At 40.0% G+C, this 23,024-nt stretch overlaps 1 protein-coding gene across 1 annotated transcript in view; it reads right to left on the bottom strand.

The window, feature by feature from the left end:
- The window catches only part of LOC121678046 (calcium-activated chloride channel regulator 1-like), a 50,162-nt gene extending 35,405 nt beyond the window's left edge, over positions 1-14,757 (bottom strand). The window contains exons 1-9 of the mRNA XM_042057223.1: positions 14,672-14,757; positions 14,399-14,533; positions 14,022-14,172; positions 13,708-13,816; positions 13,096-13,258; positions 9,629-9,847; positions 9,205-9,432; positions 8,937-9,120; positions 5,110-5,216 (exon numbers count right to left, since the gene is read on the bottom strand). Coding sequence (XP_041913157.1) covers positions 5,110-5,216; positions 8,937-9,120; positions 9,205-9,432; positions 9,629-9,847; positions 13,096-13,258; positions 13,708-13,816; positions 14,022-14,172; positions 14,399-14,530 — 1,293 coding nt within the window. The 5' untranslated portion in view covers positions 14,531-14,533; positions 14,672-14,757. The remainder of the gene's footprint in view (positions 1-5,109; positions 5,217-8,936; positions 9,121-9,204; positions 9,433-9,628; positions 9,848-13,095; positions 13,259-13,707; positions 13,817-14,021; positions 14,173-14,398; positions 14,534-14,671) is intronic.
- Between the last annotated feature and the right edge of the window lie 8,267 nt (positions 14,758-23,024).

Below are 23,024 nucleotides of genomic sequence, written 5' to 3'. Positions count from 1 at the left end.
CAGAAACTTCACCTGCCTCTTGGAGAACTCACATTTAGTGTTAAGTGTGAGCCCTGACCGATGGAGGCGCTCAAGCACTGCCATAAGACGCGCATCATGTTGTGCCTGTGTAGCCCCGAACACAAGGAAATCGTCCATGTGACACAGGGTCCCCTCTAGACCCTCCTGGAGTTGGGACATGCGCCGCTGGAAGTGCTCGGGGGCTGAACTGATTCCGAAAGGCAATCTCCGGAAGCAGAAGCATAGAGTCCTCAGACAATGGGATCTGCCAAAATCCTGACTGCGCGTCTAGCTTTGTGAAGATTTTAGTGTCTTTCAGCTGTCTTTCCCAGTGGGGGAGGGGCCTGCAGGTCCAGATATATGGATTCAGGAATCACGGGCACCTCGGGCCCCCGTGTCAATTTTAAACTCAGTGCTACGACCACACAGGTTGATATGGGTTACCCATGGCTACGATTAAGATCGTCTTGGTAGTGTATAGGTCTAATTGAGTGCCTGTCATTTTAAGACGTTTGAGGGAACCCTTGCAATTGTAACACAGTTGAAAGGCTGCTGATGTGTGGATGCAATTTCTAACGTTTTCTACATAGTTAAAATAAAGGTTCACGTACTTCTCCTTGGGACAAGCACTTTTGAATTTTGGAAAACACTTTTCCATTTACATCGGGATTTTGCAAACATTCAGTGTCAGAGTCAATAAAATGAGCCCTTCAACGAAATTGACAAGCAGCTGTAAGTAGGCTAAGCATGCTAAATTCGACATCCAAACAGTATTCTAACGGTAGCTTTGAGATACTGCTTGATTTTATAACTTTAGTCTCTTCAATGTAGCCTACTATGTTGTGATAAGACCTTAGCAGAGTTCACTTCAATGCAGCAGTTTTGAACAAATTTGCGCAGCATGGTCACGATGCTAAGCGGATTTAATAGCAATTTAGCCAGACGTATTCTATGCAATGCTTCTATGTGGCAACAACAATCCTTCAACAATCGTGAATATTTTGTTAAATGCACATGCAGAGGAGTGGCAGCGGGCTACGAGAGAGAGCGGGGCGGGGCAAGGAAAGGCTGCGTGCGTAAAAAGCGCAGCTCAATGGCAATGCAAGGATTTGACCTTATATTTAATTTAAATTAAATTAAATTGAACATAGAATATTAATCTGTGGCGGCCGATTTTTTTTCGTGGCGCCCCGCCACAGATTAGTCAATGTATGGGAAACATCTGAAAGAAAGCCTGTTGCTGTGTCACAAGTAAGTAGGGGAGAGCCGGGACGATTGAAACACGGGACGAATGAAACAATCCAGTTTTCTCCGAGTGTAATGATGATAGACCGACGTCCTTCGGTCAAAACATAGAGCATGTTAACCTCCTTCTATCAGCCAAATATCTTCCCGCTATGTAATTATATCACGGAGTTACTGGCGATAAACGAGGTTTGATGCGCAAAAGTAAACTTCATTTGCGGTTACATTTTTTCGATTATCAATGAGTATTTTTTCATTTAAAGGTTTGACTTAATGCTTATTCAGTAGACCATTTAGTGTTCTCCACAATCCCAGACTTTCATATCGCATGCTTGTTTACATGGAAAGCAAAACAAGCTATAGTGACATGTCTGTGTCGGGACGATTGAAACACGTGTTTCAATCGTCCCGACCAGGCTCCATGTATTTTAATTAAATGCACAAATATCTGTGTTTAAACAACCATTTATGGAGGTGAGACATGGAAAAACAGTTTTAGGAAGATGAAAATACATTTGGGCCCACCAGGCAGGGGGTTGAGTTTTCCCATGTTATCCTATGGAGACTGTCGGCCGGTGGGTCGTTAAGCCTACTTATTTGGATGTGCAGTGGCCTAACCCACGTAAAAACATGATATAAATGGGAAAGCTTACCGTTCTAGCTATAAACATGGCAGAATCATCCACAGAGCATGATATTTCAAAAACCGCTTCATACACGCTTCACGATGATGGCAATGAGTTGTTAACAGACATGCAAAAAGACGTATAGCCCTGCAACAATCTATCTAAAATAAAACCTTTTGGGAGTACCATTCATGATATGTAGTAAAATGTCGAAGTTGTTGGACGTTTATATGGCTTAAACTGTATGTTTCATTCGTCCCCTTATGTTGTTTCAACTGTCCCGACAAGGAGGGACGAATGAAATATTACGCACATCCCACTTTTGTTGTAATAATTCCAGAACGGTATTGTTCAAAGCTGAAAATGCATCTGTATTTGACAGAGGACAGATGTAGGTTACTAGTGACCAAATATTAGCTTTCAGTGTGGTACGATCGCTTTGTAAATTACATTTAATTAAAAAGTGTTTCAACTGTCCCGGCTCTCCCCTACACCTCGCTGCAGCCTGCGGAAAGGTGAGGCTTGACATCAAGCCCCGCCCCCATCCAACTCAGCCATGTTTTCTTTGCCTACGTCACTCCCCATACGCTTTGGCTTTACTACCGACAGCCGCTGCCCGGTAGATCTAACGAATTATATAGTATATTGTTTCATATAAGTATAAGTATATATACTCTTTTGATCCCGTGAGGGAAATTTGTTCTCTGCATTTATCCCAATCCGTGAATTAGTGAAACACACAGTGTACACACAGTGAGGTGAAGCACACACTAATCCCGGCGCAGTGAGCTGCCTGCATCAACAGCGGCGCTCGGGGAGCAGTGAGGGGTTAGGTGCCTTGCTCAAGGGCACTTCAGCTGTGCCTACTGGTCGGGGTTCGAACCAGCCACCCTCCGGTTACAGGTCCGAAGTGCTAACCAGTAGGCCATGGCTGCCCCCTCATATTAGATGATAGAGATAGATGATAGGCTAAACACAAATGACATTTCATGCAACAACAGTGAATTTTTCATGTAGGCCTAGGCTAGTTCATTCATTCAATTTCCGGTTTTGATACAATAATAAAATTGGTCATTTTAAATATTGATGACAATGTGTTCAAACGGAAAACGATCCATATTTCATTTAATTTAGCCCTCAAAGGTAGAATGGTGTGTTGTTTCATTATCATGGACTATCAGTTTAACAGCAAGAATTCTCCATTACAACCAAATGTAGCCTACAAGGGGCGATTTTGCTTTATTAAGGTGAACCAGAAGCATGCATTGTGTAACGTTAACCGGTTAGATCAAGCTAGACATATCCTCATCTCAAATATAGGCTACTGCCCAGATAGCAAGCAGATATCGGACCACCGGTAGATAGGCTACTTGTCGGCCCAGCCCAGCGGACCGCGGTAGAACCGATGTGCAAAAACTCAGCGGTCCGCCGGCGGCAGCGAAACCGGTGGGCCGCCGCCAGCCTCTTGCCATCTGGGTGGTTACCTTTGCTGGCTAGTTCCTATCTGACAAACGAGTAGTGTGACAACGGTGTTCTTATGGAAACGTTGGTGCTGTTGCGAGTTGTTGCACTGGTTTGAATCCACAGTTTACGTGTTGAATTACACAATAAAACGTGTTTTGCAGTAAGTTGCTGGTTTGTAGAATGTAGCAGCTCGCTCAGTCTCGTTGCGATTCCTGGCTCTCTCAACTGACTGCCTCCCTCAAGGGAGCAATTTTAAACTGCGTGACGTAATACAAAAAAACATGGCTGACTTGGATGTGGGCTGGGCTTGATGTCAAGCCCCGCCTTCCCGCAGGCTGCAGCGAGATGCTCCTCCTGTGTCATGCCGGCTGTCGAGTGAGTCCCTCTCTTACGTCTCCGTGTCAGTTTGTAGGCTGGGTGAGTAATGGTAACGTATCGTGGCTAGCGGTAACTTCTGTGAGGCTATCATGCAAATGCTGTAGCTACCCTTGAAGCGAAGCAGTCCTCTTTGCAGCGTCAGAAGAGTAAAAGTACCCCTTCTTATCTGTGACTATCCGATTATAGGTGTGGGTTAGACCAATTCTGACACCATGTTGAGCAGCGTTGAATAATCGACAGGAGACAGGTCTTAGGCGAACCTCGAATGCCAGCCCTCCTCAGGTTTATTTCATTATTTATATCCGTAGCGCCCCTACCGGGCTCCCAAGGATATAGCTGGCTAGCTAACACCACAATTTTCATTTCTCTGCATTGGTTTCAGATTGTTGTTTGGTGATATACTCCTTTTAGCCTAGAAATCTAGACGCACCCTAGCGGTGGCAAATTAATTTGCTCAGCCTGTACGTCTAGTATCAAACCATAGGGATTTCTATTGGCTGACGCCGTGGACGTCATCCAATGACAGCGCTCTATTTTGTTAGAGAGTCTTAAGGCGGGCTTAACAGGATAACGACAGTCCTGTGACGGTGAACAACAAAGAAGGTGGCTATGGCTTACGAAGAGCGGTTGTTTGAATCGGCGTTGGCGTCAACTTTGGAGGAGTTGGACTTTTCTTTGAAAGTTGAGCAACACAATGCACTGAAGTCATTCCTTTCGAAGAAGGATGTATTTGCCGTTTTGCCGACCGGATACGGATATGGTCGTAGCGCTGGCCTATTGCATGCCTAGGCAGTTTGAAAGACAATTCTCTGCCCGCCTCTTGGATTAAGCGAGGTGAATGGTTCGATTCCAGACTATACATTTCAATGATATAGGATGGCCCGCCAGGCTAATACTCCTTTACTATACCCACTTGTGAGCAAACAAGTACAAATCATCTACTGGTCATATCCTGCTCTTTCTCTGTTGAAACACCCTACCTCCATGTCAGTTTTTTGGCCTCTTCCTTCCTGAAGATGGTTTGTAGTGCTAGTGCTAGGTTTCAATCAATTCAATCACAGAAATTGCTTATTACAAATTGTTGAAGACAGCTGGATGTGAATATCTTTTCTTTCTAATTTTCCCTTCCTACCCAAAACATCTTGGGGGCCGTATGAAACCTGCCGGCGGGCCTTATGTTTGACACCCCTGGTCTAGTTTGTTCACCAACAAAGCTTCTGTCTCCTCTCCTGACATACCCAATGCTTTCCAACTGGTACCAAGACATGTTCTTGCTCCTGCTCTTCCAATCTGGACCTGCCCAGCAATATCCCAATACTGCAATGCACTTGGACACTGAGAGGTTTGGAATACAACATTTTGTCCTGTAAATGAATGAAAAACAGAAATTCCTCACCTGGATTGCCTGATGAGTTAAATTTCCATCAGAAGTTATAAGAGAGGCAAAGGCATCTACCAGTTCATTGGAGTCCAAACTCTCTGCGGCATAAAAGAAAATCCCACCTTTGGAAAAAAAAATGAATAATCAAAATAACAGCAGATTAAAATGCAAATTGTATGCAAGGTATCACATAGGCTCTACAAACCCAGATTTTACAGACGGGTCTCAAAATGCTCCATTATCTCCATTTCACTTACAGACTGACACGATTGTGTAAAATGTGCCATGTCGGAGCGTATTTCCATCATTTCCCTGATGTTGTTGGGTAACAGGTTATCGTTATCTTCTGACGTCTCTTGTCCGGGAGATATTACTTGAAGCTTGGTGTGGCTTGTTTTCAAAGATTCTTGTTTCGGTGGTTTATCAGTCATCTTCAATGTTTTAGATTGTAGGTTGATGAAGGTTGATGAAATATTCTCTCAATACACAAAATATGGCGCACAAGATGCAAAGTACCGCATGCAGTTATATAATTTCAGGGCTCCAGACTGCGACCAAATGGTCGCATTTTGCGACTGAATTTTACATCCAGTCGCACATGTGCGACCAGTAAATTTGACCCTTTTTTTACATGTTAAACGTGTAAGGGACCCGTCAATGAATCCGGAATCTGTGGCAGGCCAATGAGTGTGAGAAGGATAGGGCATGGCCACTGTTAAGTGGCTAATGTGTGGAGGGGGAGGGTCCTAGAGATAATAGAGCGCGCGTAAACGTCTGTGGGAAGGAGACAGGTACACAACCTGCTACGTGCGTCTGAACAATGAGCAAGCAAACTATTCACTCGTTCTTCCCATAGTAAAAGAAATGGACGAACAGACTCCTTTGTTTTCAATGGGAGGGCACTGACACAAATGTAACGTTTTTTCAGTTTGCTTCCCATTGTACTTAACTTTGTGACGTTAGCCATCGAACTGAATGGTTCACAGAGATTTTTATAACGCTTCCTTCGCCTTCAGTCATCAAAGTTAAACATTTATTTATGTATTATTATTATTAATATCATCCTCACAAGTGATATCAAGTCGTGTTCATGTTGAAACGACCAGACATGATCATCTTCAAACACAGTCAATGGTAAAACAAAACAAAAAGGTTTTAGCCAATCTTCTTTCCACTTATCTGACCTAGGCTACTGTCAACCCATCAAAAACCTCTGAAATGATTAACGTTAGTGCCATTTTTTATTAGGTTTACTTGACTCTATGTAATGCGTCACCTTAACATACAATGATCTAGTAGCTTTGTTCATGAGTTTTCTGTGCTGGCTGGACTTTATCCAAACTATACGGTTATCTTCCTATGGTGCGACGGCATAACTACGTCAAAAGTTAGCTTCCCTACAACCGGACATGCTACATATTCTTCTTACGGGAACCCAACGTTACCTACGAGGTAGTTGAGCTTCTTTTGCCTTCTATTGTGTATGTAGATAATAGCTACAATGTCGGCACAGGGCATACAGTTAAGAACAAAATTATTCATACCCCTGGCAAATATTGATTTACTGTTGATTTTCTTTTTATCGATGTTTGTTCTGACTGAAAATGACTGTCACATGCCAAAAGGTTGCAAGACAATGTGGTAGAAACATGGAATCAAAAAAATAAGCGTTTTTTTTATGATAAATGCTGTGTCGAAAATTATTCATACCCTTTTTAAATAATCAATGGAAACATCTTTAGTTGCATTCACAGCTATCAAAATGGTTGTTATAATAGCCTTACCTACCAAGCCTCTCCATATCTCCACAATGATTCTAGACGCACCTTTTTAACAGCAACCTGGGTTTTGAGTCAAGAACGATTATTTTCCGTCCCTCTTGTGCTCACTTTTTTGACGGCGTGCGTGTGGGTGTCTGTGCGCGTGTCTGTGTACATGTTTGTGTTTATGAGTGTGTGTGCATGCGTGTGCTTCTGTATGTGTGTGTATGCGTGTGAGTCTGTGCGTGCGTGCCTGTGTGTGCATGTGTGTACGCATGGCAACATGTCTACTGTGTGTGTGTATGTGTGTGCATACCTGTGTGTGTGTTTGTGTCTGTGCTTGTGTGTGTGTGCGTTTATGTGTGTGTTTGTGTGCCTGTATGTGTGTGCATGTATCTTTATGTGTTTGTGCATTTATGTGTGTGCATGTATCTGTGTGTTTGCGTGTGTTCATGAGTGTGTGGATGTGTAGTCCACACTAAATGTCACTAAATGTACACAATATTAATTATGACCGCCGCTAGCGAAGCGGTCATATAGGGATTGTTTTTTTTTTTTTTTTTTTTTCCCCCCGTCATCTACTTCTTCTTCTATTTTGGTCAACGATACCCGGGGCACCGAAACACCGGGGCACATGAAATTTGGTGGGTATGTAGCCCCACTAGACTTTTACGGAAAAATTTTGTTTGGTCCCCGGGGGCCACTCCCCCTCCGCGCTGGGCCCCCCGAAACCCAAAAAATGCAGTTTTTCCTAAATAACTACCTGAACCGTGGCACCGGGATGAAGACATTTTTATGGTATGTTGGTCTCAAGGGCCCACATCAACCTAGCCCATAATCACTCATTTGTGATTTGCACCCCCCCGGTAAAAAATGAAAATGCAATATCATTCTGCTTTAATCGCCCCTCTCTTCAGTAAAGACGTTCAGAACTGCACCAAATTTTATGTGTATGATTGACCTGGCATTCTCTGGGGGTATTAAGTTTCGTAGAATTTCATCCATGGGGGGTCTAAAAAAAATTAGGTTATGTGTACATTTAGTGACTGTACACTCATTGGCCTGCTGTAGATGGCGGTGCACACATATACACATGCACACACACACAGGCACCCACATACTATCGGTGATAAGTAGTCGTTTGTCCACTAGATGGCGCATCGTTGCAGTGAGACGTAATTTTGTTGGAAGTTAAAAGTGGGTTGGAAAAACAATGGACGCTTCCTATAAGGACTGTAGTTTACCGCAGAGAACGTCTAATAAGGATAGGACGATGTTCACATGAAATGTAATTCTCATTTCTTTTTGAAGCCGAAATAAATCTGAGGATGTTTATCGGACATGCTTGGTTTTTACTGCAGGTACGTTAATCTTATAATATCAATAAGGACCTAGGTAATGTTACCGTTAGCGTTGGTTGAGTGATGGAGGCCAATTTGATTGATTGCATTTGTAGAAAACTATAAATGCGGTTATACCAAGCAAATTGATAGCAGCACTGTCATTGTATCTTTCGACTGTCATTTATTGCACGTGCTACAAAATCATTCTGTGCAATGGAAGATTTACCAATGTTACACCGGTCTGATACAGTTTTGCCTATACATGCGTGAGACTGAGACGCCTGTTTATTTTGTTTTAAGTGCGTGCAGGGTGTGAGAGGGGAATCGATGTGCTTTGATTACAGCTTGGTAGTTGTAGTCTGTGAAATTAAAAAGCACGTGTGTGTGAAGTATCCAAATAATGACACCTTCATTTCATTATGGCTGCTTTAGCAACACACCTTAAGCTACTGTATGTAGTGGGTCCCATTTAGAAGTGGCTACTTCATTCGCGCTTTCCTTGACTCATGGAGCTGCGTGAATTTTATTACAACTTTTCGCCACGATATGGCAGTTTAAGTCCGCTTGATACTGTAGGCCCGCCTTACCATTCTCAAATGTTTTCAAAAATGGATTTATAGCAATTTGGAACCAAACTCTTGATATATACAAGACAATAAACTTTGGTTGATGTTGATGTTTTTTTCTGATTCTGAGTAAGTTGTCTGTCGGTCTATATGTATATCTGATACCACCTTACCTGTTTCATCTGACATGTGTTTTAGTGTATTGTCTGCAGATTTTCCCAGAGCAATAGTGTGCACAATCACATTACTCCTGGTAATGTCGTTGAAACAATCTGTCATTATATTGTCCGTTGCTTCACCATCAGTGAGAAGAACTATCTCATCTCCCTCTGCACTCTGATCATGTTGCTTTAATACCTGCAAAAAAAGGACTATAGTGGTTTTTGCAGACAAGAATGATATTGCTCATTTACAGAATTCTAAAGCATTCTCTGCTTTTACCTCCAAGGTTGTTAAAAGTCCCTTGCATACATATGTATATAAAATTGTCCCAGTTGGGAGAGCACTGACAAGATCCTCTCTGGATTGGTTACCGTTGATCTCTGTCAAGCCTTTCAGAATTTCGGCCTCAGTACTAAACTGCACGATACCAACATGAGCTGTATCCTCAATGATCTCTCGAAGAAACAAGGTCGCTGCTTGCCGCAAACGCAGTATTTTATCATTCAACTGAAATGAGGAATGACAGAAGATAATTTAGTCTAGAAATACATTTATTTATGCTTATTTGTATTTTCCTGTTGTACTGTCATTAGATACATATTATCATGAAAGAATCACTGAGCATCATTATAAAATTCTCAAAATCTTGAACACAAAGTGAAAATGCAGTCATTTTGAAAAAGAAATGATTTTTATGTCTTACCGACATGCTCGATGACACATCCAAGGTGAGGCACACAACCCTGGACTTCCTTTGTACAAAGGTGATATTTACGCTGGGAATGGTGGCAAATGATTGTTGAGCTCCAGCATCCACAGAGCTGTTGAGGATCACGTCCAGAGCTGCTCTGTTGCCACACATCTGATTCTGTCTGTTTGGGGCTTCAGCATTATGAGTCTCTGTTGTGCAGAACTCACTCACCTGAACCATGAAAGAACATTTTCATACCATTAACTTGGGAAGTATGCTAACACTTTCTGTGAACCCAGTTTCCATAAAGCATTACAATTACATTCATAAGGGTTATAAAGCATAATGATGGCAATATACTGTAACTGTTCTGTCTTCACTTAGACATACTTCTATTCAGTTACACAGACCATTAACAGCAGAGAATGTGTTCAAATTCAATTCCACTTTAATGATTTTTCAAAGTCATTGTTGTTTCCTCCCTATGGGCCCTATTGTGCAGCCGTCGCAATGTGGCACAACGCGTGACGCAAGTCTTATTCGTACACCCAGTCAGTGATGAATTTTTCGCCATGCGCTCCACTTTTATTAAACCTTGCGCTCAGGGGTGTGGCAATTAATGACATAAGATGTGGTCTGGCGCATGATCCAAAAATCACTATCTTACACCCTCTAAAAATAATTTCGCCACTGACCAAGGAAAACCTGGTCTATAGGGAGAGGTGCATATAAAGCACAGCTGAAGATGCACAGTCACAAGATGTAAGCAGCCCTTAGCAACCAGTCCCAGAACAACCCCTCTGCAGGATAATTATCCTTAGGATTTTCTTTCAGTCATTCGAACATTATTGGGGCAAGTGTTGCTTTTTTCAGGCTACGTTTTCGATTGTAACCCCTTGTCAGACAATAGTGAAAGTAAACTAGATGTACCGCATAGCGGTACAAAATATGACCGCCGCTCAGTCCTGTACATCCATTCCGCGAAAATAAATCATATTAATGAATTTGTCTCCATCTTCTACTCCATCCCCCACTCTTGAAACTTTTGTGTATGCTTGTTTGGAATGTGTGTTTGCGGGCCGCACACAAAGTAGCCTACTGGCATGGCGCTGCAAAGGAGAATAGATTTGTAGCACTTGCCAAAAAAATTGTAGCATTGTTATAAAACCTTTAAAATATCTAAACAATCACAAGTAGGGCAGTTCATCACAGTCCATCCATTGCAACTGGACTGATGAAAGGTACACCTGTAGGCTACATTGTATTTGGGAAAAGCAGAAGGTATAATGTATTTATTTATTTAATATTATTAAACAAAACAATCCCTGTCAGTTCCATGCAGTTTTCAACAGCTATCAAGAAGAGAGGTCATGTCATGGATTTTTGTGAATGTTTCTTCTTCTACATATGCATAAGTTTAGTCATCTAGTTCACGATATTCAGCTTTATTGTCAATGCACAAATTAAATACCAGTAGTCTAAAACAAAATGCCTTTTTACCCAGTGGTGCAAATAACTGACATGTCCAAAAGGGCCTTCATGAAATGCGTTGCTAGACTGTTCATACACATTTTAACGGGCCAAGTTGCGATTGAGATATCCACGCACTGGCGCCCCCCCCCCCCCCCCCCCATCCGCGACGTGTTCGCCCCCGGTTTCAGAGCTATTCTAAATGCAAAAATGCATAGAGGGAGTTATGACAAAACCGTGACTGTTAACAAACTATAGGCTATATAAGGTAGGCCCTATGCTAGTGATGGCTAGATAGATGGGCAGATATCATTCCCATGCACACTGCCACATCAGCTAAAACAATAAGCACTGAGACACTTGTTTGCAGCTTATGGGTTACCAAAAGAAGTAACAGTTAACGGACCTCAGTTCGTATCGCAAGAGTTTGAGACATTTCTAAGAAATGTAAGTAAAACACATAAAATCTCCTGCATACCATCCTGCAAGTAATGGTTTAGCTGAAAGTTAATGCAAAATTTCAAGAAATCGCTTGCCAAGAATCGAGTTATTGGTGGGCAGTCACTTGAGCACTGTGTAGCAAATTTTCTGTTAGGGTACAGAAACACACCCCATACTAAGACAGGGAAGTCTACAGCTGAGATTTTTCTGAGAAGACAAGTGCTAACCAGGTTGTCACTTATCAAACCTCAGTTCTCTCAGAGAATGCAAAGTGAAACAGAGCCAAACCTTCCTCGTGTCAGGTCTTTCAAGGTTGGTCAACAGGTGTTAGTAAAGAATTACAGGGGAGGGGAGAAATGGTTGAATGGAGTTATACGTTATAAGTGTTGGGTTCTGTAACTTAGAGCGTGGAAGTAAATGGAACTGTGTGAAAAGACATGTAAACGAGATGTTTGGTATCAAGGGAAATCCAACTCACTCGACTCAAATGGACTCTTGTGATGAAACTGGTTGGGACATTGATGAGTTCAATGCAGACTATGATTTGGAACAACCGTCTGTACCACACAATGTGGAAGAACAACCAATAGTATGTAGAATTCTGGGGTATTCTCACTGTATTCTGATGTGTTCATATGTTACTTCTGTGTGTATACAGCGGGGAGAGGTCCATACCATTGTGCATAACTCTGGCTTAGGCCTGTGTCTATTTACCATCAGGAAGGTCATAGGGCCCTGGGTTTAGGAACATCCGAGGAACACCAGTGATGGGCCAAGGGAGATAGCGTGTTGTTCTGTTCGGGCTAGTATATCCATCTGGTCAGAGCCAGTTTTGTACACTGGTTGGCACCTGCCACGTTGGCATAATTAGGTTCGTATGTTTTAGTATAACAGGCTTTGTCTTAGGTTTTGACTCTGAGACGGATCGAGAAAGAGCACCTTCTGTCGGGAAGCTCAAGCGCAGCCGCTTCTAATAACAACCACACTGTTAGACTCTGCACAGTTTTACTGTTCGAGACACAGCCTGTGTTCTGTTATTCATTATTGTACCATCAATAAATCATCATCTAATCTCCGATCCTGATCCAGCCGTCAAGCCAGAGAGGGTTCAAGCGGGGAGGGGGTGAATTTTAGATTTTACAGGGGAGGAGCTGTGGTGTTCTGAACACAGAAATGACTAAAGGTATTAGTTTTGTCGTTTTGGCATTTGTGATTGGTAATGAGATAGTGGAGGTCTCTAATTGGTTTGTTTATAAAAGTATAAATATGAGTATCCACCTCCGGGGCGCTCTCTTGGTATTGTGATATTGGCTAGATAAGTGGCTGTGTTAATAAAAGCATACTTTTGTTTTCATACCCTGCCATGTGCTATTCCAGTTGTATGCTTAAACAAGTTGTAGAATTTTTTTTTTGTGTGTAATACACGACAACATGCTTATTAATTTAACATTAATACCTATCCAATTAATCTAATTATATGATGCTATTATTAATAAAATATAAAACAAATAGGCCATTTCTTTTGAGAAACGTACAGCCATGCTGCATCTGTTCTTCTGTACACTTACACTGTTTAAGCCTGGATAAGCCATAATTGATTCTTTTGCTGTTGAGGATTGATTTGGTAGAAACATGCAGTCACTGGTGGGCAATCCAGTTGTTGTGTTTTTTGCACAGTCCACACAGTCCTCTCTAGATGTGCATTGCTTACCATCAATGTTTTTGCTACACCTGAAGGGAAGAATAAAATAGTAGCAATGGTAGTAGTCAAAAATTAAGCATACATTTCCTGTAGATTATGTGTAATGAAGGCCAAAGTGAACCTTACTCCCTGTTGTGTTATGACAGGAAACCAACTGAAATTTTAGCATATTTAGCCCCTCTCGTTTTTTTGTGGAATAACATTATAAATGTATGTAACGTTACTTATACACAGGTACAGATTACTATTTCTCTGAATCAAATCTGCATGGCAACAATTATCGGTAAGCTACCGAGCCAAAAGGAGAATAAAATAGCAGTGACTGGATCTGTCTAATATACTTCTACTCTTATTTCTGGTAGTGCTACTGTCCTGTAAACTCCGGCTACATCTCACACAAATATCTCAATTGAGTTAATTGAGTTTCACGGTTTAGTGACTGTGAAACTGATGAAGCTGATATAAAAATATGTGTTACCTTGTTGCCTCAACTGTAACCTCTTTAGACAGGTAGAATGGCTCTTCATCACTATACTCATCATATAAACCCCACCGTAGATGAGCCCATTCATGCACTAAAACTCTACCTGTAAATTGGCATCATGAAGAACAGGAAAAACAATAGATAAATATCAGCACATCAGATATAAAAACACAAAATGTCAATGTTGTCTTGATTTTTACCAATTTGCCCATGTTAATGCTATAGGAGCTGGGAGATATGAGCACATTACTTCAGCATTTCCCCAATTTTAGTCCCCATCAACAAATCAGCATGGTCATCTAGCTCACCTCTTTTTGCATACACGGCAACAAGCTTGTCGTCTAGCATGAAGTTTGGGGTGAGATGGATATACTGGCCCTCATCTCCACATTGACCATACTGGAGGGTGTAGGGCTCATCTCCATATGCACGGTTTGGCTCATCAATAATGATATGGGCCTGAATAAGAAAAATGATTTATCTTCAAATCATTACTTAGATAGATAGATACTTTATTGATCCCCAAGGGGAAATCCAAGCAAATTGACTAACACGGCTATTGGCAAGCATAATTTATTTTACTGATTAGGCTAGTTTGACCATTTTGAAGTCATTAGCGTATTTCTGCATCTTTGAAGAAAATGAAGATGCATGTTTCAGCAGTTACAGATGCTTTTTTCCATACCTTGTCATACCTCTCAGTTTTAGCCCTCTCATATTTGCCTGTCCAGTTAGAAGGAACCAATACAGTCACTTCCTTAAAATAAAATCTTTTCCCAGCAGCATAGTATAAATAGCTTGATGCGTCTTTTATCATGTCCTAAAAAAAGACAGAGAACAGTGGAAATCACAGAATAACTAATGGTCAATATCACATTTCAATTCACATTTTATGAAATACTAATAATAAAATAAAAATAATGATAAATGATTTTGAATATTGTGATACAGCCATCACCTCAATGCTTTGAAGGAGTGCTGGATCTTCAGGGACAGCTGGGTTGATGGCAATGAGAACACCTGTGTACCCATTTTCATTCAGCTGTATTCCAAATGTACAAGACAATAAATAGGATGACAAAGAACAGTCCTGATGTCTGCAGATCCATGGCTATGACACTTCTGCAAGGAACTTTACCATGCTGAACATAAGATTGATCAAAATGTCAAAGGTCCACAATAAAACTGTCCAAGGTACATTGTGTTTCTCGTAATATGTTTTTATGGCAAGTTTCTCGTAAGACAATGTTTTTATGGCTTCTGACCTAAAAATCTGATAGTAAAAGATAAGAACTCTGTCTCTCCCTACAAACAGGTATGAGAAGTCTGCTATATCACGAGGGTAACTGAAATTTGAGATGCAGTTCTGCAAAAACAATGTGACGTGTGATTGACCCAACAGAGAACCGCTAACCCATGCCCAGCAAAAGACAGATTACAGCGCTGATAATACTACTACCACTATATACTACTACTACTAATAGTAGTAATAAAAACAACCCAGCTAACAATTTTTTTTATTAGAACGTTAGAGGAATCTTTTTTCTTGGTTATGGGAATGTTGCTTGAAAGTTGAGAATGTTGTCCTATGGTTTGCCAGGAAAGTTTTTCTGACGGAAATACAATGGGTTTTTTTTTGTTATGTGTTTTAGTTTGCAGAAAGCTCTCCTAACATTTTTCTAACATGTTTAGGGACAACCTTTAGGGTACCTATAGGTTTCTATTTTGGTTGCAGTAACATTCCCCTAACCATGTAAATTACAGTACCCTCCAGAATTATTGGCACTTCTGCTAAAGTTGACTAAAAACCAGTATAAAACATAATCTGTTGGTGATTTATTGTAATCTCACAATGAAAAAAATAGGAAAAATACAACCTTGAAGGGAAGCAAATTTCTTTCGAGAAAAAGGAAAATCTCATAAAGAAATAAATATTTTTAACAAAAACACTTCGCTCACAATTATTGGCACCCCTGTTTGTAATAACTTTTTAAGCCTCCCTTTGTCAATAAAACAAAGTTGGAGAATACAAAGCAAGGGATTTAAGACTGTTTACAAAATCTCCCTAGATTGTCCGGATTCCTAGGTCTACACTTGTGCATCCTCCTCTTTGACTCACCCCACTGTTTTTCTATGGAGTTTAGATCAGGGGACTGAGATGGCAATGTCTGAAGCTTGATTTTGTGTTCAGCAAACCATATTGGTTTTGATCTGGACATTTGTTTTGGTTCATTGACCTGATGAATGATCCAATCATGACCAACTTTTAGTGTCTTGGCGGAGATTGACAGATTTCCTTTGAAAATGTTCAGATTTTTCTTGGTGTTCATGAAACCATGCACCTTAATTAGGTTCCCAAGGCCTTTGGAAATAAAAACAGCCCCACAATAGCACAGCCCCTCCACCACAATTCTCATTAGGCATGGGGTTCTTTTCAGTATAGCCATTCCTCTATGTATGCCAAACACACCTAAAGTGTTTCTAGCCAAGGAGCACAATTTTAATTTCATCTGACAATAGACCACACTTCCAGACAAAGTCACTGTACCATTCAGTAACTCCTGACATTTACATTGGTAATTAAATGACTGGACAGGCTTTTACTTGGCATGCCCTCTAAATAATCTATTAGCAGTGAGGTCACTTTTGAAGATTTTTTGGGGGACTTGGTTACCCCAAGATGATACCTTTGTCTGTAACTCTCCAACAGTGGTTCTTATAGAATTTTTGGCCTATCTACCATCCTCCATACTGTACGTGGGGGCAAGATAACCATGGGTCTTTGTCCAAGCATGTTTGTCACATTTCCAGATGATTAGAACCTAATAATTGTTTTAACTGTAAATATAGGGATTTTCAACAAAGTACCTAGTTGTCATAGACATTCTCTGACTTACAAATGTCAACACACTTTCTTTTTATTTAAATTTAGTGTATTCTCTTGTCTTTCCCATGTTGAAAAATGACTAAGAGGATTTAGCCTCTGTGTGACTTTATTTTCATATCATAGTGAAAAAGAAAGTCATGAACTACTTCTGAAAGTTCACAGACACTCTGATTAACTTAAATAAATTGAAATTAGATAGGAAAATGCTTCTGTTAACTCTCAAAAAGGATGTGTTGGAAACAACACATTTTTAACACATCAATGTGTTTAGGTAAGGACAACACATTTTGTGTTATTTTTTGTGTTAAACCCATGTAACACAGTTACTGTGTTGATATTTTAACACACCTGTGTGTTACAGTTGACACAATTTGGTTATGGTTAACACAGTTACTGTGTTTATATTTTAACACACCTGTGTGTTATAGTTGACACAATTTGTGTCAATTTGGTTATTGTTACTTTCATTTGGTTATGGTTATGCTTTTGTCCAAAGCCACATACAAATACAAGACAATATAATACTTAAATTTAACAGGGAACAAATTAAGATGTTGGTCAGACTATTAGAAGGATAATAGCAATAATAAACAACAATGTCAATTCAATCACAGCATAATGAAGTGCATGTTGTCGTTTTATTTATATTTTTAGTATATTTATGGATCTTAGCAGATAAGACAATTATGATTTTTTTTTTATAAATAAAACAATAATGAAATATTTAAACCAAATAGTGTGTGCAATAAAGATTAATTCCTGACAGCCTAATGTGAAATTATGTATTATTTATTACAAATATTGTACACATAAACATTACACAAGTTCATAGCGAGGGTTTACAAAAATATCATTGTTAAAAAATATCAAATGTATTGGTCTAAAATCAATTAAATCTCTTGCTCTTGGGTGCTCCTTGTTGGTGCCCCCCACCCAATCCCAATCCTCCCCCACCTTTTTTATGTAGCCCTTGCCACTTAATCTACTAAACCCCTCTTCTACTGCACTTTTTACCCCCCCCCATTAATGCACAAATAGGCTGACACCAGACATAATTTCACTGCATTTCTTACTTCCAGTAACTATATGCATGTGACAATAAACTTCCTTGTATCCTTGTAAACTAATTAGTTTAAAGTCCTCTGTTCTCTGGACAGCAATTGCATGGAAATGGTTATGGAAAAACTTTGTAACAAGTATCCTTAAGAAAAACATTTTGATTTTCACTTTCTGGTAAAATGTGCATAACTTCTCAAACCGTTTTCCTTAAGAGAAATGGCAAGTCGTTTTCTGGAACAATGATGTATTGGGCGGAGGCGGAGGGATCTCCAATGCACACCAAGTGGGGCTGGCGATGTTCTACTGATCTATCAGGATGATTGTTCAGCACACTGGAAATGCTGGTTCCAGTCTGTTATTTTAAAGAAAGAACAAGAACATAAACAAGTCATTAGACATATGCAGGGTTTCAAGCAATTTACAAATTGACAATACTCATTTTACATTATACCAGATATAACATTGCACCATAAAACATACAATATAGGCGTTCCGTACTGTAAGCACACAAAAGAAACATTTACTATAGGAGGGGCCTACCGGTTTTATATCCAAAAGGTAGCCCAAAGCTGACTTCACACTGCATTTGATGTTCCCTTTGCCCCTGCCTGATGCAGTGGGGGGCAGCAGATGGACAAGCTTATGAAGAGCTCTGTAACATGAAACTATAAAAACAAACAAATTTAGTAAACTCTTACTTTCTTGTTAAAATCAATTGCATTCATTCACTGTAGCACAAAAGCTTAATAGAGATAATTCCTCCTACCATCATCCTCAGGAACTGGTGGCAAGGCAGCTGCAGGTTCACTTGTGGACATTCCCTCCCATTTTCGGATGAACAACAGCTTTTCCAGGAAACATCTTTCCAAATTCTGTATCAAAGTACATAAATGGACAAAATACAGTCATTTGAATAATTAGAATGATATCAGAGGGATTAAAGACAGTTCATCCAACTTTCATTATTTTCATCTTTATTTTACTATTTTTATTACAAATAGGTCATTTGAATAATTAGAATGATATCAGAGGGATTAAAGACAATTCATCCAACTTTCATTATTTTCATTGTCCCAAAACAATATGCACTCACCATATATGGCATGTCCACAAAGCGTGGAAACTCTGCAAAAACCTCCAACGTTGGATGTCTAGCAGCAATCCACAACCTTGTAGCTGCAACAAAATAGATTATTATAAATTTGATTTCACACCATATTGTGAACACATAACTTATTTCAACTTCCATACTGTTTCATTTTTAAATCATTCAGCATTTCCAAAATAAGAACACACAATCTGGGTGACTAACGTTAGCGAACTGGTCAGAAACGAATTGTTACTTTAGGTTATTATCAAAATGCCAGCATTGATTACCGTTTCATTAATGCGTCACATTATTGCTTAACCTGCACCACAAAGCAAACTACACACTTCATAAACTTTAAAAGATAATCATAACGTTGTGCATAGACGTAGAAGCTAGTTCAACACTGGGTCTAACTCGGTCTAACTGCAATATCGTTTAATCAAACCGTGTTCACGTTAACGTTAGTGTCGCGTTCGGAATGCAAATGTGTTTTCCCTTGGCAGCGTTGTAGCTTCTAAATGCATTAAGTTCATTCATCATCGTTAACTTGCTAGACTAATCGTGAACATGTTCTAATGTTATGTCGTGGAGCAGAAGAGATATAACTGCATAGGCCACAAACGACTACACTCACGTTACCTGACCTTGTGTCTTGATGTCTATTATGGCTTGTAAAGTTAACGTTAACCACCGATTGTTCAGAATAAAATGGTCACCGTTATCTATGCAAGTAAAAGTGAATTAAATCCATAACGGTGGTTATCATGATTTATAGTAGTTATAGTAAGTTAGATAGTGTTGTAACTTATCGTAATGTGTAACGTAGATAGAAGTTTGTAGTTTTGTCATCCTGAGCCCTAACGTTAGCATTTCATAGCAGCTACCTTGTTAGCATTACAAGGTCATACCAGTTCCCACAAACCTTGCTAACGTTAGCTGTCCAAAGCTAAAACTTTAGCAGCTACCCAAAATGCGGATTTACCCACATACGAGATGACGTAACGTTAGAATATTTTAGTTTCTACATGTATGCCAGTGTTTTTCAGAGTGTGTTAATGTAAGGTCAGGATTGACTTAACATGGACTAGCATAACGATTGCTAATCAATAACCTAGCTGCTAGAGCTACTTGGCTAAAAATAGATGCTGGACTTTATTATCATTTAACCTTTACAATATTGCAAGTTGCAACCGTCTTTAAAATAAACATAACAAATTCGTCTAAGACATGGGTCTACCTTACCTTTTATTCAGACATTTACATCCACTCTGTGTGCCACTTGCACCTTCTTCCAGTGCACCAAGATAAATTGAAGTGCTGAGAAAAGAACCTCTTAGGGTAACGGCTCATCCAGGACACCAGGGATTGGCCAATAATTTAACACATTTTGTGTTGGGCAGTATATTCCAGTAATATAACACAGTAACAACACAAAATAACACAAATTGTGTTAAAATTGTAATAACACAAAAAATTTGTAATTATTTAACACATCATTTTTGTTTATCTTATCCTGAAGGTCTTGAATTTCCCCTTGGGGATCAATAAAGTATCTATCTATCTATCTATCTATCTATCTTGTTTACAAGATTATATATAAGATAGTGGGCACATCAGCTCTGGCAGCATGAGTGGTCACAGTGTATCTTATCTGTATTAAAATATGGTGAATGTGTAAGTGTGCACTGTTGTACAGTATTGATTACAGAGGCATTTCCCATCAATTATTTGTAGGTCAGGCAATAGAAGCAGTTTTTGAGATATGGTGCTTCCTCACGCTGGGACCCATATAATCTAAACTGTGGCACTGGCATGTGCTTATCCTCTCACCTTGTGTGGGAAAAGTGTCTGCCAAATATCAGCCAACTACTGTAGCTTAACTTTAAATATGGCTACACAGAAATCGATTGAAAATCTTTGTTTTCCACCATGGCAGCAACGGCACATTTGCAGCAATGCATTATGCAGTAGAGTCTGAATGTCTTACATTTAGAGATTGATTTGTAGGTTTTAATGACGTCAAGTAATTCTGTATTTGTGTTTTAATAAATATAAAAATAAAGCGGACATCAAGTGAGAGAAGACTTTCCTTTATGTCCACAATATCTGCTGCCCAATTAAAAGCATTATAAAACTGACACATAATTCAATCACCATGATTCTTCACAACATCATCACCAACAACAGCCACAACTTGCATCTAATTATTTGTGGAACACCTTGTGCTTTTTGCTAGAACGCTATTTAATATATACAATAACTGCAATTATGGCAGCCACTGTGCCACTCACTGCAATTGCTATCACATTTGTGCTCTTATGTTGTTGGGGTACCGGAGGTTCCAATTTGACCACACGGGTTTGACATTCCTGATGGTAAAGAGTCTGTGTTTTCAGCTGCAATGGCAAAGAACCTAGTGCCGTTGTTGAAGTTGGATGAGCTGAATGAGTATTCCTCAATGGAGCCTCTTGTGGTGACAGTGCTGATGTGTTGACATCATCAGACTTATCAAAGGCCCTTCTCCGCAACCCCAAGTCTTCATTCCAGTGGATATGGTAGAGCAAGGCTGTAGAAATTATGTATCAGAATTCAATTCAATAAAAGGGATGGGTTTTGCATGGGTTGGGTGAGTGGGTCATTCACATCTGTATACATTTTTCTTGTGGTGGTGAACCTCCATAACATTTGATACCATCAGATACCATATTTGGGAGTGGTATCTCACCTGTTCCCTGGCCCCAGGAGCAGTCCAGGTAAGAGGGACGTTGTCTCCCTCCAGTTTGGCCTTCAGGTCAGATCTTACAGGGAGGAAATGGTGGAGGGCCTGTAGATCCTGGGGTAACTCCACCACAAAACTCTCTCCAGTGGCTGTTCTGCTGAAGTTCCCCACCTCCACTGGTTCATGATTGACAGGAGGCTTTGGGGGATTCAGCACCACTTGGCCTGATACGCAATATCATATACAGTCGTTATAAATGTGTATCTTTTCAACAAAGATTTCTACATACATTTGAAAGTAAATAATGTATAAAAATCTTAGATGTTTAACTGTGGGAATAATTGTATGTGAAAATGTGTGAAACACATGCAGATGCACATTTCTTTAGCCAAATTTTCATGATTGTGCATAAAATATGTGGATGAGCCAAATGGAAACCCAGTTAGTGTGTGTGAATCAAAGTCCATCAAAATACCAGTAATTTAAGCTTTGATCATTTCAGGAAAGGCTTTGTGAGTATCGTGTGCTTTACCATTCACCGCATATCCTGGGATGTACATTGCTTCTGTGTGTAGTAGAGAGTCTGACATGTACTTATACTCTCACTTTCAGACTGTAGCCTACCTTCCTGACAGTAGCTGAATGAAATATGCTGAATGCCATCATGTCTGAAGGCATCAGCACCTGGTGAGAAAGGGAAATACCGGTATGCAGTCTGTGATGGGATGTTCTATAAACAACAATTTAGTTAATTAAATATTATAGCAAGGGTGGTGGTAGCATATGGCTAAGAAGCTGGGCTAGCATGTAGTAGCCTGAAAATGGGTTCAATACCCAGCTTACATGTTGTGCCCTTGAGCAAGGCACTTAACCGCAAGTTGCTCCATGGGCCTTGTACAACCCCACATCAGAAAAAGTTGGGACGTTGTGTAAAATGCGAAACAGAATGTGATAATATACAGATCACAACCCCATATTTAGCTGCAAAAGGGACAAAGACAACATATCAAATGTTGAAAATGAAAACATAGACTATTTTGTGGAAAATATAGCCTACGTTCATTTTGAACATGATGCCAGCAATGTTTCAAAAAAAGTTGGGACGGGGGCATACTGTGCTGCTTCCGCCTTCATTTAACAGCATTCTGTAAATGTCAAGGAACTGAGGAGAGTTGAGAGTTTTGAGAAATAAATGTTGTCCCTTTTCTGCCCGATATAGGATTTCAGTTGCCTATGGGGTAGGCCTATTCTTAATCATGTTCATTCCGTGATGCACCTAATTTGACAGGTCTTGCTTCAGACAGACCATTTTAGCATCTGGACTCTTTCTCTATTGAGAAATACTGTTTAAATACGTGCAGAATTCATTTTAGCATTGTTTTCCTGAAATATTCAAGGTCTTCCCCCAAAAAGACATTGCCTGGATGGCAATAGCCTGTTCAAAACCTACGTCATTTAGAATTGATTGTGCCTTGCCAGATGGGCAAGATGCTTGCACCTCCACACCGTCATAGATGTTGTTGGGTTTCGCACTGCAGTCAGATATCAATATCAGT

The sequence above is a fragment of the Alosa sapidissima genome, chromosome 12, assembly GCF_018492685.1.
Source record: "Alosa sapidissima isolate fAloSap1 chromosome 12, fAloSap1.pri, whole genome shotgun sequence".
NCBI classification, from domain to species: domain Eukaryota; kingdom Metazoa; phylum Chordata; class Actinopteri; order Clupeiformes; family Clupeidae; genus Alosa; species Alosa sapidissima.
The sequence above is the reverse complement of the archived record's forward strand: the minus strand, read 5'-3'. Positions and strand labels throughout refer to the sequence as shown.